We start from the raw sequence: 20,792 nt of genomic DNA, 5'->3' as shown, positions 1-20,792 counted from the left end.
TGCACCTTTGACTGGTTTTATCATGCAAAGGGCTACAATTGAAAAACCAGGCTGTAGTGTCTGTTCTTTATTGCAAGCAGATGTCCAGCAGTGCATGTGTAACCTCATGTCAGGAGGATGGTTGTAAAATACTCACCAAGCACAGCACAGCCAGACAAGAAAGGGATATATGAAGCTTGAAGTTGTTTGGAAATTTCTGTATCTGTCCCCCTAAACCAGTGGTAGAATCTGAGAGAATAAAATATCTTTATAATCACTCACTGCCCATTGATTCTGGTTTTTTGAGGCCCAGCTTCAAAATTCCATGTGCAGAAAAATATGGCTGTTGCTGATTTATTTAAGTATGTGCTTTTTTACATGACACCAGTTTCTCTTCCAAACTTGTTAAACATTATTTCATTATCAAGCAGCTTTTAGCATTAAAAAATGCTTGACACTATGGGCATTGTTTCATGGTTCCTTCTTTTGTTTTTGTTTTTGTTTTTTTTCAAATTCTCTATCTCATGTAATGTGCCCCATGATTTACTATTCAAATGCACTCCCTCCTGGAGATGTGAGGAGGCGATATTGCCTATTTGACCGGTTCAGAGATTTCTGTTCAGATTACATGAGCTTGTTTAGAGCTGCCAAGAGTCATAACACGTACAAGATAATGCACTTCAGTTCAGGAGAAATTGTGTGTGGGAAGTCAATCTAATGAACCACAAAAAAAGAAAGGAAATTCCAGCTTAAAAGTATCACTGGACTTGGAGTGCCAAAGGGTCATCATGACCAAGAGGACAATTGCAGCCTTAAGACTGTCTGGATAATACATCCAAGGCCTGACCACAAGGGTGTCATATGTTTTACCCAGTTAGTCACAAACTTACCTGTGACGTGTATTTCTTCCCAAAGCCTCAGCAACTTGGCCCTATCAATACACTTTCCAGAATGTCTTCTGCATACAAATAAATAAGTTTGCTGATTTACCAAGTGCCTCCAAATAGGCACCAGCTGTGGATACGTTATGGGGAAGCCCTGGAAGTGGAACCCTGCAAGGGGTATACTTGCTTTGGCCAGAGCAAAAATATAATGAAGAGATTCCCAAATGTATCTTGTCATAAGAGTCACCTGGCATTGAGGAACTGGGAGGGAAAGGCAAACAGATTCATAGGACATTTCAGTTGACCAGAATCCTAAGGATTGAGATTCTATAACTGGGTCAGGGCTCTAGACTGTAAGTTTAATAAATATCACAAAGATCTTCATGAAGAGACAAGTTTGGGAAGCAGTGGAGTCAGAATCTAGCTTCAGTTCAAATTTGGGCTCTAGTATGGAATTGCTGGGTAGCCTCAGACAAGTTACTCAACTGTTAAGTAACTCAGATATCAAATCCCCCACTTGAGAGGGTTGTTGTTTGAGTAAAATGGGAAATCCATCAGGAAGGTAAAGGTGGGTTTGGAAAGAGCTCTAGTGGTTGAGTTTTAAGCAGGGAAAATGTCTAGACTATTGCCAATAATAAACAGACTTCCAAAAGCAAGGGAAAGTAATCAAAAAAATTGAATTTTCCAAGGAGAGACACCATTTGCTTAGAATAAACTACTGTTGTTTGATTTTTTTTGTAGCCCAAAGTCCAAAATTTAAAGCATTTTCAATCCCTTTTGATCTACTCCATTTATTTGGCAAATTTTATTATTCTACTAGGCACAATACCATGTGCTTACAACAGGTTATAAAGTTGAAAACAGTAATACCCACCCCAAGGAACTCATTGTGTACCACTGAGCACAAGCAAATAAGTGATTACAGCAAGGGATCTAAGAGTGGTACCTGCAGATGCTGGATGGAGAGCAATTAAGCAAAACCTCTCAGAGGTAATCTTGAAGTAAACATTCCATGGCAGACACAGCATCATCATCATTGTAGTCACCATACGTTAGCACTAATGACAACAGTTAACATTACCCAATGCTTATTTTATGCCAGATGCCATGTGAAGCACTTTTCATGCATTATGTCCTGTTACTGCTGTATGCAGTACAGTACTATGCTTTACTGACTTGTGTGTGCACTATCTGTCCAGGGCTGGCTGTAAGTTCCATGCCCAATTGGTGAGTTACAATTTTTGCCAGAACATTGATCTTACCACTCTTGCTGTCTTAATAATATTGGAATTGAAGAACTGGAGTTAACTACATTTATGTTTTGGCTGGATTGTTGACATAAGTGGATTTCCTTTCCCTTCTCCACTGGTACTATTTTCCCCAGAGTCCTGTACAGAAACAGAACTCACATAGAGAGGAAGGACCTAAGAATCTTGGGTTTATGACAGCATTTTGTCCTTATAAGTGCAGTGCCATAAGCCAATAAAGTCTGATGTCCAGATAAAAGCATCAGTTGGAAAGTTACGTACAAAGTTGGCTTAAGAAGCGAAAGTTGGATTGTAATTAGTTCTAGTCTTAGGACTTGTTCTTGTGCAAGTCTACCATGGGGAGCTCTACCTCAAAGCCCAGCAAATCAATAGTTCCCCAGTGTTTGCAGAAGCAAAATTAACTTCTTTGGCAAGATCACTGCCAATGTGTCTCTGCCTTCCCCTCTAACTGAACAAACCCTTATTCATGTGCTCAATCCACTTTACATCCTCAGGCTGTGTCTTACCTCAGCACCTTTGTGCAGCGGTTCCCTTGGCCCCAAATGTCTTTTCCCTTCCTTATCACTCATTTATCCCAAATTTAGTACATGTCTCATGAAGTCACCATTGTCAGGAAGCTTGTCCATATTTGTTAAAGCCCACTGTATTGCTCCCCCAACGCTGACCCTTCCTCCTTTTATAGATCTCTGCCTAGAAGACTTTGGGCTCACTGTGGCCAGAGACTGCAGCTAGTTCATGTTACAACTCCAGCTTTTAAAAGTTCTTAGAGAAGTACTCATCAATTGGATGGGAATAGATTAAATGGGATCCTTGCAGGTGGTAACTGAGGCTTCAATTTCTGATGCCTTTGTTAGTTTTCATTACTACTGGAGTGGTCATTCTCTACATATGATCTACTTTTGTTTCCTTTGCCCTTACTGATCACACTTCTAGACATTGGGAACATGGCTTTGACACTAATTAAAATTGATGACTGAGCATGACACCTCCATTTGCTAATACAGCACAAATTTATTCATTGTGTTTTGTACTTATAACCAGTATCTTCTCAGCCCTGGCACAAATCTGTGGTCTTTCCACAAGGAGGCCTTTTGTTCCTTTTATGTCTAGATTCATCACATATTACAGAGAGTGTTAGCTGAGTAAGGCTTTTGCTTCATGAAAGTGTCACCAAATGTACCATAAGGAAGAAAGCACCAGATGTCTGTTTGCAGGGAAAGCAAAATTCTGGCTTATGAAGAGTCAGGGAGTCAGAGCTCCCCAAACATTTCCAGGCCAACAGTTTGGCTCAGCACTCTACTTGGGGTCTCAGACCTAATCCCCACATTCCATTTCAATCACTGTTCAGGAAAAACCTTGTCAACTTTACTGCTGCTCTGAGACCTGGACACTGTTGTCTGCCAGATTTCTCAGATTCATGTTGAAAATTAAGACAAAGTCGCTAGATAACTTTGACACAAATAACAGATATGTGTGTGTGCCATTCCCTAAACAACTTATTTTTAAACCACCTTAGTGAGCTGTGATCAACATAAAAAAACTGGTATTTAGAATAAATAAACTTAGGGCTGGAAAGTAGCTCATTGATAAAGCACTTTCCTAGCATACACAAGGCCGTGGATTCAATTCCCAGCACCCCCCCACACACACCAAAAAAGAAACCTTTCATGACTTTGGAGATGACTAAATAGCCATGAAATCATCCCCACAATCTGTGCCATAAACCTGTCCATCACCTTCACAAATTTTCTCACACTTTCTTTATTCATTTACTATTATTTTGGATCAACAGATTTTTCTCTTCCTTTGAGCTATCTGAACTGTCTCAAATAGTGAATAATTGTCAGTGAAGCAGATAAGTCAGAGTTAGGAGCTATATAAACTTACTGAAATTTGATAAAAGTAATATTCTAGTGCTCAGCTTGGGGCAAAGTGTAATGAAACAAAATATACTTTGATTTGAAACAAGCAATTGGTGACAGTGGTGGAAATTGTTCAAGATATTAATGATGATAATGAAGACAGGGTATTAAGGCAGCAAGTAGACTTAAAGACAATTTTGCTTAAAAAAATTAAAATCAGTGCTTAAAATCATTATTTGCTCCAAGAATATTTGTATTCTGTTTGCTTTTTTCATAATTCGTTATTGTTATAAGGAGTAAATGAGCTTCTACAGATGAAAATATTATTAAAATTTCTAAAGAAAATAAAAAGGAGTTCTTTCAACACTGATAGTCATAAAATTTGAAATGTTGTAATGACTTTAAAGTATTGATTTCTCCCAAACTCCAAAGCCTTACTTTAGAAAAGTACACTCAGACTGAATTTAGAAATGCTACACCCAGACTGAAAAGTCCTAGAAGGATTAAAATTCTAAATGTTTAATAAAAAGGACCTTAGGTTCATCTACTGGGTTTTATATTATGCATAACAGACCAAAATTGCTGCTTCCTGCCAATTATCTAACTGGGAGGAGTTCATGAAAATGTACATAGCAAGTGGTTCAAGGGCAGGTGGACTGGACTTACCAGCTCTGAAATTCAAAGGGATGGACTGGACAGTCCATCTTCATTTTTTTTCTCTTCTTTGTTTTATATCAGAGAAATTGCCCGGCATGTGGGCTTCTATTCAGGACTGAAACAAACTTAACAATGATCTGAGAGGATATAAAACAGTTTCTCTGATTATGTGCTTACAACACAGAATACTTCTGAGACATCTGGTCACCGAGATATAGAGCAGGGGAAGGTGGAGTGGAATTGGTAACTATACCAATTCGCTCATGACCTACTTGCAGAGAGTGTCAGGTCCCCATGTTTGAGAGCCACAAACTTGCTAACGTTAGATACCAATCAAAAGTAATAACTTATCACCTATAATTATAAATTTGATTAGCTAAAAGTTGGAGTTCCCGTGACTTCTTCCTTAGATTTGATTAATTTACCAAGACAGCTCACAGAAGTCAGGGAACCACTTATTTGTGTTCACCGGTTTATTTTCAAGAATGTTACAAAGAATGCATACGAAGTGATGTTGTATAAGTCGGCTTTCTGCTACTGTAACAAATACCTGAAATAATCAACTTATGAAGAGAAAAGATTTATCTTGACTCAGTTTTGGATGTTTCTGCCATGATTTGTTGGCCCTGTTGCTTCTGAGCCTATAATGAGGCAGCACTTCATGGTGGTAGCATTTGGCAAAACCTCAACTCATGAATGGTACATGAAAAAGAAGAGGCTGGGCTCCCGCTATCCCCTCCAAGGGCATACCCCCAATGACTGGAAGACCTCCCATCTAGGCCTCATCTCTTAAGTTTCCACCATCTCCCAATAGTGCCATGCCAAGGATCAAACCTTTAACACATGGGCTTTTGGGAGCACTCCAGATCCAAACTATAGAAATGGGTAGAGTGAGGTAGGGGCAGATTAGCTTCCATGACCTCTATGCATAGTCTATGTCTTCCAGATATTCTGCTAACTAAAAGCTCTCAGAACCCAGACCTTTGGAGTTTTATGGGAACTTTATTACCAAAGCAAGATTGATTGAATCACTGGCCATTAGTGAGACTGGAGTTTTAGACCCAAGGCCCAAACTCCTGAGATTCCATATGCCAAATCCTGCCACCAGCCCCTAAATGCCAAGTAAAGAGGCATGGTAAAAGGCAATAAAAGGAGATTTATTACACAGCTAAGATATGCTGTGGGAAGAAACGGAATAAGCACTCAGCTCATCTTTAGCCATCTTTAGGGTACAGACATGAGTTACAGGTTTAAGTAGACAAAAGAACTGGGGGCAGCAGACGAAGGTATACATAGTTTAACCATCACACTCACAGGTTTGTTCTGGTTGACCATTATCTCAGTCTTTGTTTTGGGAGAGGTTCTGGAGTTGATATCTGGATTCATTGTCAACTGCCAGGTGGTCCATCTCAAGGAAGATCTACTGTTGAGAGTAGTTTCTGTCCCTTGTTATGAAGACATTATCATCATTCCTGTCCTTCCTTGATTCTAACATGGTTGCAAAGTGACTGCAGAGAGAATGGCTTAGAGCAAAGACAGATACAAAAATGGAGGACAGATGCCATGCTTTTCTCTTGCTAATAGTTAAGTCATGGGCCTGAGTGAGGAGTCAGTGCTTTTTAGCAAAAGCAGTTTGAGTACCTCTTACATTAGTAATTAATTTACCTTTTAGTCCCTCTTTCCTCCCCATAGGTTGGGGGTAGGGAGTAAGACTGAAACATTCCAATTCTCTAATCATACTTTGCTTTATCCTATGGCAGCCCCCATCCTGAGGGAGGGAGCCCATAGCCGCAGCCAATTGAAATTCCAAATGTCTTAAAAGCTTATAAGTCAGGAAACATCAGGAAAACCAAATATATATTTCACAGCATCACGTGTAGCTTCACTGGCTTTGAGGTAAAACTCAATTCCTGCCATGGACCTAGATAATACTTCTCCACGAAGAATAAGCAAGATATAACAGGATCTGATCTGGCCATCCTGGAGAAACACTTCTCCACCAAAATCAGACAATAGTTTCATACTTCAGTAGCTGAGATGTTTTCAACTGAACCCAAGTAGAATGGTGACTACATTGGTCATTTTCCATTTTTGTATGTTTTTCATGCCACCTATTACTAGTGCCAATGAAATTATGCCTGCTTTTACCATAGATGGCTTACCCTTATTCTTTTCCCACTTCCAAGATTATCCACATTTATTTCTATTATTTTTAAAAGTAAAATTTTTAACTGAACTGGTTTTTCCTATTCTCTTTTTAAAAAAAATTTGTGTTCCACCTCATTTTCAGAAGCAAGACTCGTGTTTGGATTCAAATGACAAAAGAAGACATTTTTTTCATTGACCCCCTACTTTGTCTAGGCATGAGACCAGAGGTAATGAAAATGAGAAGGATTACATTTACTCAGATTTTTATGAGATTGTTTTAGTGGATAGGTGCAATTTTTATTTTTAAAATTGGCATTATTTATAAAATGGAGGTCATATTTTATCATCTGAAAATGATGCTATAACAGGGTCACATCAGATAAATTTTTTACAAGATGACTAATGCTTTTCTTTTCTTTGTGTTGCAGCTACACCAGCAACACTTGACAGAACATCCCAGATTCTGCAAAGAATTAATCCAAACCTGGGGACAAGTAAGAATTCTGTCCTTTTACTACATCCAGTGATGTTTTCCATGTGTTAGTGTACTTCAAACTACTATCCTTTCTCTATTTTATTTGGGATATTGGTAACTGGAAAAGTGACTGGATTAAAGTTTAATAAGCAAACAGAAACATTTTTTCAGGATTTATTTTTCAACTTCTCTAGAAGCTATTTCTCTATCTTTCTATTTTGCTTATGCTTAGAAATTAAGTAATGTCAAGTGAATGGAGAAAAAAAGAAGAAATGACTTGTGGATCACCAGTTATATGGTAAATCTAGGAAGTGGTCTCTTTTTATGAGTCTTTTTGAACATTATTATTATTACTTTGTTGTATATATCTAATGATTACATTGGCAGGAGGTCAAACCCATCTCTCTAATCAAAATTCTACCTTCCTGTAAGTTGTGTCTTCTCTCTTAAATGATGTTACACAACCCCATCTGGTGTTTGACAGTCTCCTCTTTGTCCACCAGACTGAACTCAAACATCAGCTCATGGGAAAATTTCCCCAAATCCTCTAGGCCCAGGGAATATTTCTGCCTTCCATGCTCCACTGAACATTATCCATTGATGCACGATTACATTTACCTGTTTGCATTTTAGTGTGTATGTTAATACTTGTGCATAGAACTCACTAGATTGTGTCAGCTGCATGAGTGAGTTAATTGTATTAAACTTTAAGTCAAAGCCCACAGTTTATGCTTTTTCAAATCCTAAACATTACTTAAAAATTCCTGATCTCACAGTAGGTGCCTGTTTAATTAAACTCTGGGGATGGCTTTTTTTTTTCTTCATCAGTCGAAGTATATGCCAGAGTCTATATTGTGCCATAAAGGAAGTGAAGACAATGTACCTAATTGAATTTATTTGTATTTGTTGACAATTCTTGTGTCATAATTTTGATTTTATGACTAAATTGCAGAGTAAATTTCTAATGTGAGGTTTAAACATCATTGTATTGGAGGTGACCCAAAATGGGGATTGATGTTATTTTTAACAAATATTATCCATTTGTCATTCGTGCCAGACCACAAACTCTTTCCAACCCTCCTGTTTTAGAAGTACTTGGTATGTTAATCTGCTTCCTAACTAACAGAGAGTTGTAAAGAAATGGCTGCTATTTGGTTATGTTAGTGCTACCCAGCTAGTATTTCCAAGTCCCTCATTTAACAGATGATATGACTGTGTTGGTGGAATCAGTTAAGCATGTCTTACTAACAGTGTATGATTCACATATGCATAATACATTCCACATAAAGCACTTCCTCTGTTTTTCCCTTGAGTGGCAGTATGATTTCTCCAAGGCATTCTTTTGTCAAGCCACAGGTTCTAAGAAGTCTAACCACTGTAACATATTGAAATATGACATCTAGGAATAATGATGTGTCAAATAACTTCCTACCAGTTACCTGGCATGCAGTGATCTCCTGTCTTTGTGATAAGAGTGATAACTAATTGCCATTCATATATAGTAAATCACACCGACCCTGACTTCCTCACACAAGGAAAATCGTATTCTTCTCACTTTCCTTACCAAACATCAACTGCCCTCTGTCCCAGGAAAGAGTGAATAAAGTGATTTCCTGTTGTGGCATGTGTGTCCATATCAGTGCCACCTGCCACAGGATACATGTACTCTCCTGACGTTAAGGACCTTACACTCTCTCAAATGAGGTAATTTTACATGGAAAGTTAGTGTTCAATATGACATGTACTAAAAATGCACAATTATAATTTGCACACTTCTTATATGCACTTTTCTAAATTCTCATTTTCAAAACAAGAGCCCATGAAAGAAAAATAAAATAAAAACCCTATTAGGGATTTGGTGAACATTTGAAGCAGATTCCCAAGATTTTATTAAACATACAGGAAAAGTAAATTTTAGAAGATTGAGCATCTCTCTGAAGATTTTCCCCTCAATTTTAAAAGCCATCCCTTTTTACTGAATTTTTTGCATATTTCTACAAATAGTGTAAATTTTGTGATTTGGCATTTCTATCTCAAGATAAAATGAATATCCAACTGGACTGAAATCTTAAATTTCATTGGCCACCCTTTGAAGCATAAATCACTATAAGATTTTTAGAAAACAGACATTCTAAACATAAACATTAATAACTAAGGTCAGAGTTAAGTTTTAAAAGTATTCCAAAAGATTATCATACTAGTTGGATAAGCAAACAAATTCCTTAATTTTTTTAGACATTCACAAATAATTTCCTTCACACTGTGAGTTGCTTTCACGTTTCAACAAAAAACACTCTTATCAGACAAACTTTAATATGGTTAACAACATCTTGCTTTCATATTCTTATGTTATGAGCTGAATTCTTGTCTTACCCTCCTAATTTTTTTTCCTACCCCCTATTTATCCCTATTCCAAACCACTTTACTCTCTGCTTCCAGATTAACTTTTCTTGACTACTTCTGATTCAGTGGCTCATCCTCATGAGCTCTTCATTGTTTTCTAAATAATAAGTAAATATATCTCCTAGATATTCAGGAAATTGTACAACATAGATCTTAAGTACTTTTCTAACCTAACACTTAGTGTCCAATACACCCTTATAAGAGTCAGCGTTCTCTAGAGGAACAGAACCAGTAGAATATACAAGAATATAAAAGGTCATTTAGTAGATTGTCTTACATGATTGGAGTCTGGATAATCCAACAATTGCCATCTGCACACTGGAGAGCCAAAGAACCCAGTAGCCACTCTGTATGAAAAGCTAGAAAGCCTCAGAATAGCAGTCCTAGTATGAGGCTGAAGGCCCAGATACTCCCTGTAGATTTGTTGGTGTGAGTCTGCATTGAAAGACTGGCAAAACTATAATCTGATGTCCTTATGAGATGGCAGAAATAATAGAGGTACTCACTTGCTGGCTGTCTTCCTCCTTCTTCCAACTTTGTTCCTCTGAGGCCCCCACCGTAGTGGATGGTTCTGCCCACATTGAGAGCAGGTCTTTCCCCCTCTGTTGCTGTCAGTCCCTACAAACACCCTTACAGATACACCTAGAAGTGTGCTTTACTAACCTCTTTGGCATCTCTCAATCCAAACGAGTTAACAATAAAGATTAACCATCACGACCCCCATATATTTTCCCTGCATTCTTGCATCATTATATCCTCTTTACCAGAAATTGTCCCTTTCCTCTTATTCTGAAACAATCTTCCATGGATTTTGTCCTTTAAGACATGTTTCAGGTATCACTTTTTCCAAAAAGCTTTTCCTCAGGTTTCTGCTTTGGAATTTTTGTAGCTCTTTCCTGCTCTCAAAGTAAAATAGTATAGCATAATGGTTTAAGAAGTCAGTCTTAACTGACAGCTTTAGTTTAAGTGTCAGTTCTACTGCTTACCTTCTACATGGTCTTGTCAAAATTTCATAACTTCTCAGTGTGTCGTGGTTTTTTTTTTTAATCTCCAAAATAGAAATGCTGATAAGCTACCTCATAAATTAAGTTTAAAGTAGTTAGAGTAGTATCTGGACCCATTATAAGTTTACATGGTATTTACTGTATTCTCTCATGACTCCTATCTTATTCCAACGTGTATTAGATTGAACTGTATGAATTGCCCATACTCACCTAGTATTCATATGAATTGCCCATACTCATGTCTAGTATGGATCATAAAATTATGGCTTCATTTGGTTTAACCTGAGGCAACCAGACTTTTGTGTGATTTCTATCCTCCCTTGATTAAATGCGTCATCCTTAAAGTTAGGAACTATACATTGCAAATCCTTGTATTCTATAGTAATTGGTAAGTACCTGGAATGTGCTGAGTGTTTAATAAATGGTTGTTTGATTTTTGACATGTGCAAAAATGCAAAAATAATAGAAACCAGGCTTCTTTCAATATACTATGTACTCTTTTTGCTACTGCAGAGCTTCCTCCATGCTTTTCAGCAGTTGCTTATGAAAGGAGAGGGATAAAGATATACAAGAGTAGAAATTTCTCTTGTCCTTGCTGAATGTAAGTACTTATGATCTTGTCAAAAAGTCTCCCATTGAACCTTATCTTCTAGTCATGGACTTAGTGTCAAAGTCTGTTATTGGGGTGCATTGCAGAATATCGCTCTGGCATCATTGGTATATCCTGTTGGCTCTTCAGCTTCTAAGGGAATAGTAAGTTGTTCTACTCCTACTCCTACTCATCACTGCCCCCCACAAGAGCTAAACCATAAAAGAGAATTTGAGTATTCTTTTTTATCAGATATTTTCAAAATTAAGGATTTATTAGCTGACAACACAGCTAGAAGAAGCACAATGCAAGGAAGTATGGCATTGTCCAGATGGTATCCTGGAGTGAATTATGCAGCATTTCTTTGTTACAAAGAACTTGAGCTTTGGACGTGCATTGCAGAGCAGCACTAACATTGGGTTCTGACATTGAAACTGACTTTGAATTCTTGACAGTCTACTTGTTTATAAAGAACTCAGTAAATGATTTAGTAAGTAAACACAGATTCTCATGATCCTTTTTAAGGAAATGGTGTTTACATTGGCTCTCTCTTGCACCTAAATGAGTAGTAAGCCCTTCCTGAGTCACATGCAGCACTAATCTCCACATGATGTTAAACATTCTAGGGATGGTATTCATCCCCTTTCCTTGCTTCTCAGAAAGAAGAGGTAGTGGTCAGGTAGAATTATACACTTTCTATAAGGAGCAATGGAGGTACACAGAAGACAGTTTAACATATCAACGAGAGAGGAAAGAAGATATTATCAGTGCAATGCTCTGTCATCTGTTCTTAGATGAGCAAAAGTGTAGATAATGCTTAGTGATGATTCAAACAGCCCCTTATCTCAAATATGGACTTTGCAATGACTGTTTTCCAGCCTGAAATACCTGGATATATGTTCATGCTTTATTATATACTGCCTGGCTTTCACATGGAAGGATTCTTTGTAAGATAAACATTAGGTCTTAACTTTTTTATGTTCCTTCAACTCCCAGCAGTCTGCTGAGCCATAATCAGTGGAAAGTAGATATTTACCACTTATTTACAAGAGACCTAATCCTCTCTGTGCATATAGTTAGGCCACTGTTAGTGAAGCCTCTAAAATGGAAGTCTCTTTTGTTGGTAAACATACAACACATTTATATATCTCTTAGAAACCAAACAATAAGAAAATCTAGATATTTATGGGCAAAGGACAAAAAGCTTTGATCTTAGATGTTAGTACATTTTTTTTTAAGTTCTGAAAAGGATGATAAAGCACCTCCCTAAAACTCCCAGTGTGCCTGTATATATTCTATATACTGATAGAGTTTCCTCTAGCCAAAGCATAGCACACATTTTTTAAGGATGAGATCCAAGACAAACATTCCTTCACCCTGGGTGACCTCAGCGGGTGGTGAGCACTTTCTAATGATTCTAGAGAGCTAAATATCCCAGAGTTGGTTGTGACCTTTGAGTTTTCACCTATAGTCAGCTGATTTTCTGCTCAGTCCCACAGCTTTGTGTATGTAAATGGAAACGATACCTATTAAAACCACTCCAGGATGAGGAGAGGGGGGAAAAGGAGAATAATGGCAGGGGTGAATTAGACTATTATATATTTGATATATTGTAAGAACTTTTGTAAATGCCACAATGTACACCACCCAGCACAACAATAAAAAGATAGAAAAATAAAAAATAACTCTAATCACTGATGTCTAGAGATCCCCACCTTCTTAATACAGGAGCCTCTTTCTGGGAGAGGACACTTCAGTCATTCAAGAAAGGCCTTTTGTCCACACAGCATCTACTTATGATGAACAGTTTTTGGGTTTTTTTTTTTGTTTTTTGTTTTTTTTTCAGAAAAATGTATGGTTGAGCACAGGAGGAAAACTCTCAAATTTTATATAGGTATGCCCTGACTTTAATACAAATGAATCAAATTGCTACAAATGAAGGTTTTATATAACATTTTTAAAAAAGATTTATGGCTTGTTAAAGCCATGAAGAGTTCAAACATAGGTACCATTAAATAGTAATTCAAGTAGTAGAGTACCTCATGGCAAATGAGATATGAGGTAATATGTATTTAAACCAGAAATAACTTAAGAGTGATTGTTTTCTAAATAAAGAACTTGTCACTTAGAAAAGATTTTGTTATATACCTTTAAAAGGGCTTTTAAAAATATATGTGTGATATACAGGAAATATATTTGCATATAATTCATAATATATGGTACAAATTGAACTACTTCTGGTTTTTTTTCTTTGTATCAACAATTATTTAAACTAGAGGTTGGCAAACTAACCCTCAGACTGGATCTTTGGTTTATAAATAAAGCTTCAGTTTTATTGGAACACAGCCATGTCAGTTTGTTTCAGATGGTCTATGGCTGCCTTTGGGGACACAATGACGGAGTTGAATGTCTGAGATATAGACCATAGGTCCACAAAGCCTAAAATATTTACTATCTGGCCCTTTAACAAACTGACAAATGGTTATTTTTGTAATATGGTACTTCTGGAACTAGTGATCAAGTTTGTACTGGTTACCATCTTTTAGTCTTCTATAGAAAATTATCTTCAATTTGGTAAGTGGCATTAATGAAAATACAGAATTCACTTTGTTAGTTTATTTCACAGTCAGCTCATCTGAAATAAACTATTGTCAAGTCAGGTTTAACTCTATCTGCTAATAAATATGGACATATACCTTCATTGTTATTAAAGACATTCCATCAAATGAAAGCTGAACACTCAAAAGTGCTCAGTGATGGATACCATGGTCAATTATCTGCAACTGACTGTCTGAAGCATGTCATCATAATGACATAATAGTTACTCATGAAAAGCCAGTACCACAGAAGTCTCCAATTTGAGGGTAAACTTGAATGTATATTTGTAGATCTTTTATAAACTGACTTCTACCAGTGAATTCATGCTCACGAATAAAGATTTTAAAAAAAAACAACCCTTCCCTTGATGAAATCATGAGAAATCCAAAACCTCATGGTATCATAATAGATGTATTTCAGAGGCCATTCATGAGCCTTTGAGATATTCTCAGGTGTCCTTATGTCCTTACTGTGACAGGCTGTCTTTCAGTTTTTCATGTGTCATAGAAAAGCAGTCTATAAATTTTTGTTTTTCTCTCTTAATATCCCAAATTTGAATTATCATGAAAGCAAGTATTTGTACAGAACCCATCTATGGTCTGTATTGTCCACCATGCACCTCTGCAGACAAGGCCATCACAATTCCCCAGAGGGATGGAGAAACCTCTAATAACATTCTTAATGAGACAGAAGTTGTGCTTTGTGTGAATTCTAAATTCTTTTGAAATTGTACGTCCTTTGTGTCAAGCCACAAGTGGCTTGCATACACATGGTACCTTTCTTGTAGGTTGTAAGTCATTTGAAGCTAGAGACTGAGTCTTCTTCACCTTTGCTCCTCTTCTTACAATTTATTAATGGCCTTCTATGAAATGGGAGCTTAAGCATATTTGTTACATGGATATCATGCTGGTGTCCAGGAATTACCTGAGAACAAATGGAGAAGGGAAGCAGAGAGAGGGGCATTACATAGATTTCACAGGGTTCAAGTTTAGCATTTTTCCCAACACTAAAACTAGCACAAGTCAGTAATATAACCCTTTTCTCAAATCTGAGAGCTTACACGTGTTTTCTCTTTTGTTGTTTTTTTTTTTTTTTCTTATGGAGGAAAGGCAACAAGAAAGTTCTTCAAAAGTCTCGAAGGTATTTGTTCTTACCAGAGTAGTGGTTTGTGTCAAGCTCTGTTCCTGGTTTCAGTTGAACCCTCAGGCTATGTGATGAAGGCTTGGAGCTGGAGACCATGAGCTGTCTCCCATGTATGCACCCAGCACACTGCTAATATGCCACAAGCTTCAATTTATCCATCTATGACTAAAGATATCAATGTCTATCTCAAAGAATCATTGTGATGAGAAGACAGGTTCATAGAAAGTTCCTGGAACAAAATAGATAAAGAATAAATGTTACATATTTTATTATTTTTCTACTTCTGCTACTGCTACTACTACCACAGGACTTGTATCCCTTATGCAAAATGCTTGGGGCCAAAAGTTTTTCATATTTCACAGTTTTTCAGATTTTGAATTATTTTTATGGACTTTACCAGTTGAGCATGCTTAATTAGAAAGTTGAAAATATGAAATGCCCCAAATCTGAAACTTTTTGAACATCCTATCATCATTAAAAAGTTTTGAATTTTTGTTTTTAGATTAGGATGCCCTACTTGTCCTACACTATCACTATTACACTACTCCTCAAAAAGTTGTAGTTGTCTAGGTCACTAGGAACATCCTACCTGCCCTTCCCTTCGACCCACTCACCAAAGCTTATCTCCCCTTTATTTATAATTTCTAGAAGGGTAAGAAAGACCCTGAATCAAATGTAGCATTTCTCATATTTGAGTAGTATATTTTTCAAGAAAACTAAAGTCACACAGACTCCCAGAAAATTCCTTTGCAAACTAGTTTAGAAAAAAAATTTGATTAAGAAATAAAATTTTGATGTTATATATTTCAATGATCATGTATTTCTACAGAAATGCAAAATTTAACTTTGTAGCCTGGAAGACCCTCTTTTGAGAAGCTTTTCTTTTCCTGATTTGCCACTAGCATGTTAGTCTGGATGAGAAGTTCAAGCATCTCTTTATAAATGGAGAAGCAGGAAGCATCAAAAGGGGAGGCCTGAGAGGCTCCCCAACCTCTCAGATAGACAGAGCCTGAGATAAAGGCCACCAAATCTCCAAATGAAGAGGTAGCGCAGAAAGGAGAGGCAGTCTGGAAGCTGGCTCAGTTGCTTCAGAGTCTTCCTTTGGAGGCTGCTCTCAGGCAAAATTAGGTAAAAGGCTTATCACAGTGCTTGGCACCTGGCAGAATGTTATTCCCTGTCTTTCCTCCTTCCCCTGCTAAAGGTTGCCCTCAGGTATAAGACAGATGAGGTTACATAAGTAGCTAAAAACTATGTCATTAAAACAAACTTTTTTGTGTTTCGAAAGGCAACTTTGTCCCTAACCAGACTAAACTCAGTCCAAAGATCCTTTCTGAGCTTTTAGAACATTTACTGACTGAATGAGGCATTTGTCAACAATCACATACTGTTATACAGGTGAAGCATGCCTAATCTGAGAGTCCAAAATCCAAAATTCTCCACCGCATTTCAAGTGACAGGTCACTGTCAAATAAAGGTGCACTACAATATTGAGTAAAATTATCTTCAGGCTATGTGTATATATGAAACACAAATAAATTTCCTGTTCAGTCTTGGAGTCCTAGCACTAAGATAGCTCATTATGCATATGCAAATATTTTAAATTCTGAAAAAATTAAATTTGAAGCATGTCTAGTCCAAAGCATTTCAGATAAGGGATTTCACGTATTGATAGGATTTTTATGCATGTGCATTTATAAGCTGCTAGAACCTCCAACTTCAAATTTGTCTTAGCTTCAAAAGTTCAAGCATAAGGAGGCTTTGTGGATCCATTTTAACAATAGCAACAAATAATATATTAATTACTGGTTAGGTGCCCAGGTTAGCCCCTGACAGCCTGTTTGATGCTACATGTGACCTATGAGTGGTTGGGAATGAGATCAGGAGCTCTTTGGCACATAGAAAGAAGAATGTTTCCTATGGCATCTCACCCCACCCATACTGTCACTACCCCTTCTCTCCTCCTACATTTGTCTGAAATCAAGGTGTCATCAAGGTTGATTCCTTCTGGAGACTTTCAGGGAAAACTGTTCCATGCTTGTCTCCTAGGTTCTGATGGCTGTCGGAATCTTTGCTTGTCTTGGTTTGAAGACAAATCCCTCCAATCTCTACCTCTGTCTTCACTTTCTCTGTGTCTCTGTGTCTGTTATCCCTTTCTGTCTCTAATGAAGAGACCTGTCCCTGAATTTAGATATTATCCTAATACAGGACAATCTCATCTCAAGATCCTATCTTATATAGATCAGCAAAGTCTCCTTTTGCAGTTGAAGTCACATTTACAGGTACCAGAGTTTAGGACTTGAACATATCTTTGGGAAGTACTATTTAACCCACTCCACATATCTATTGGGGAAAAATACCCCTGCCGGTAGTGATTTTTCACACACTCCTCAAAAGAACCCTGCCCTTGTCACATTTCACCCACCATTCTAGTGCTTGGGAAATGCTGGAATATGCAAAGCTAAATAGAATTCTTCATTAGAGAATCTTTCAGTGGCTCTACTCTGTACGCATTACAAAAAGCCAAGAGAAGGAAAAGTGCATCAACCCTTCCTGGTAGTAGGTAGCAAGGGAACTTCTTTTTGAAGGATTACCTACTACTGTCTCAATGCACACTAGTGTTTAGAGTAGCACAGCCTGCTGTTGATCCTGGCATTCCCACAACTTTGCTCAGTGGTGTGGGTATGACATGAGTCAGGCGTGTGGATGGACTACAGCATCCAAACATTTAGAAGGTACCTACTGACCCCCCCCAAGTGTGAGTATCTCCTCCATAAAATACAGTGGTTTCCCTAGAGGCTCTGCATATGCATATGAATTTTCAGATTTCATTTTGTCTCTAATCATGCCTTCAGAAATTTTCATAGGGATAAAGTATTAGGGTGATAGATCAGAGGAAATGGTAATAAAACAGGAAATTGACCAAGAGAGCACAATGTACTTTTTTTCTAAAAACAGAATATTAAAAAAGGCAGAATTGATGTAATCATTTCTGTTACCACAATTCTAACCCCACAAATCGATATCAGAACATGATTCATCCATAGTTTATACTGATGCTTTTTTTAAAAAATGGACACTTTTAAAAATTACTAGAGCATCTACTCATTATTCTAAAAATTGCTACATTGAAAGAAGTAATCAAGCAATTACCTTGAGTTTTTGCATGAGTTGTATTTCAGGGTAACTGAATATTTGGTGAAAAGAAGTTATACTGTCTTTTTAACAGATGTATTCTAGCTAGTAAATGAAAAAGAAATGTTTGCGCTAGAAAAAAAAAACGGTATTTTATAACCCCTAATGACATATAGATTTAGGTTAAATGATCAGTGAATGATAAAATATTCTGGAGCATCAGGATGACAACACCTTGAACCCAGATCTGTCTTATCTCATGATATTATGTGTGTCCTGTTACAGTTCTGCCCATCAGAGTTGAACTGAATTGAATTAAGCCTATAGATTGAACTGTCAATTTATAGGAAATAACAAGGGTAGAGGAACGTTTTACATAATTGTTTAAGAATGCAATAAACTAAAAGAAATTATCTAGGCTTCTTCTACAACAAAAAGTGATTTAATAAAAAGAAAAAGAGGGAGCATCATGGATTTAAGCAGGCTTAAGAGTCACTATGTGGACATTGTTTGCATCCTGATTCAAACAATTGAATTATCAAAAGATTTTCTGAAAATATTTTTTTAAATTTGAACTTGGACTAAATATTACGTGATGTTTAAGAATCATTGTGCTTCTTAAATGATCATTAAGTATGATATGGGTACTTTTTTCTTTTTTTTCTTTTTTTTTTATTGTTTTATTATTCATATGTGCATACAAGTCTTGGGTCATTTCTCCCCTTGCCCCCATCCCCTCCCTTACCACCCACGCCACCCCCTCCCTCAATACCCAGCAGAAACTATTTTGCCCTTATCTCTAATTTTGTTGAAGAGAGAATATAAGCAATAATAGGAAGGAATAAGGGTTTTTGCTAGTTGAGATAAGGATAGCTATACAGGGAGTTGACTCACATTAATTTCCTGTGCGTGTGTGTTACCTTCTAGGTTAATTCTTTTTAATCTCACCTTTTCTCTAGTTCCTGGTCCCCTTTTCCTTTTGGCCTCAGTTGCTTTTAAGGTATCTGCTTTAGTTTCTCTGTGTTAAGGGCAACAAATGCTACCTAATTTTTTAGGTGTCTTACCTATCCTCACCCCTCCCTTGTGTGCTCTCGCTTTTATCATGTGCTCAAAGTCCAATCCCCTTGTTGTGTTTGCCCTTGATCTAATGTCCACATATGAGGGAGAACATACGATTTTTGGTCTTTTGAGCCAGGCTAACCTCACTCAGAATGATGTTCTCCAATTCCATCCATTTACCAGCGAATGATAACATTTCGTTCTTCTTCATGGCTGCATAAAATTCCATTGTGTATAAATACCACATTTTCTTAATCCATTCGTCAGTGGTGGGGCATCTTGGCTGTTTCCATAACTTGGCTATTGTGAATAGTGCCGCAATAAACATGGGTGTGCAGGTGCCTCTGGAGTAACTTGTGTCACAGTCTTTTGGGTATATCCCCAAGAGTGGTATTGCTGGATCAAATGGTAGCTCAATGTTTAGCTTTTTAAGTAGCCTCCAAATTTTTTTCCAGAGTCCTAAACTTCTAGAAGTCCTAAACTTCCAGAAGTCCTAAACTTCTAAGATACTTAAGACAAGTGATGGCTGTGGGTAAAAGCATATAATTTTTTAAAAAGTGGGAGAAGCACCAAAAAATGGATAGTTAAAATATTAACAATTTTGAAAATAAAGTTTATTAAACCATGTTCTCTATTTTGTGTTTATTTGCAAATTCCATATAAAAATAGAACAGACCTTCATGAAAGGATGGTCTTAGCTCCCGTTCCTTTTTTTTTTTGGGTGGGGGGAACTGAGGTTTTGAACTCAGGGCTTTGCACTTGCAAAGCATGTGCTCTATCACTTGATTCATACTTCTTTGGCTCTCATTCCTAACTAAACACAGCTCACATTCACAGTAGAACCCACTTCATCAGTCTTACTAGTGACCAGAGTTATATCTCAGGAAAATACAGAAGACTCTTATATGAACATATAAACATAGTTTAGAAAATTATTATGGTAGAACCAAAACATGTGTAAGTTCTAGCTAACTAGACAATGCATGGGTTGTACTCAAGTATATAGTTCTAAAAAGTTGATGTTGAATGATACCCTTGTTTTTAAGTGGCAAGGAAAAATAAATGACTTAGAATTTATACCTATGGCTCTTTGTCACACTAGAGTTCAGCTTTGGCTGCAGATTTGATTGCTGTGTTATCTGGCATGATGGCATTTGCTTGAATTCAAGCTCTGTTAGCATGAGTGATTTCTTACAATTAAAATCACACAATAGCAAACACTGCTGTGGCCTCCAAGAAATTCCCTTGGATTAGCTTTTCATCAGTCCTAAAACAAACAAACAAAAAAGGAAAGAAAACCATTAAGTTTGGTTTAATCACAAATCAGAAAGAAAAAGGAGAGCATCAGTAATCACAAATTAAAAAGGTAAAGAAAGGATATATAGCTGCAGTTTTCTAAATGTAGGCTTTTATTTGCTTCTAACTATTTGCTCTTGAGACTGTAACTTTAAAGCTTGCATTTGTACATGCACAGAACATTTGAAATATGGCCATCCAGCTCTGGTTCATGCTATTCTGTCTGCCCACTCCACACTCATATCTACCCCACTGCAAAAAAAAAACAGAATTTCATTTCAAAGACTGTTTGGTT

At 37.1% G+C, this 20,792-nt stretch overlaps 1 protein-coding gene across 3 annotated transcripts in view; it reads left to right on the top strand.

Annotated features, from left to right (window-relative positions):
- Ghr (growth hormone receptor) overlaps positions 1 to 20,792 on the top strand; it is a 237,152-nt gene that overhangs the window by 170,039 nt on the left and 46,321 nt on the right. For all 3 annotated transcript variants that reach the window (XM_020181293.2, XM_074077541.1, XM_074077540.1), the window contains exon 3: positions 7,227 to 7,292. In XM_020181293.2, coding sequence (XP_020036882.1) covers positions 7,227 to 7,292 — 66 coding nt within the window. The remainder of the gene's footprint in view (positions 1 to 7,226; positions 7,293 to 20,792) is intronic.

This window comes from Castor canadensis, chromosome 6 (assembly GCF_047511655.1).
Source record: "Castor canadensis chromosome 6, mCasCan1.hap1v2, whole genome shotgun sequence".
NCBI classification, from domain to species: domain Eukaryota; kingdom Metazoa; phylum Chordata; class Mammalia; order Rodentia; family Castoridae; genus Castor; species Castor canadensis.
Note: the sequence above shows the minus strand (reverse complement) of the source record. Positions and strands in the feature narration are given on the sequence as shown.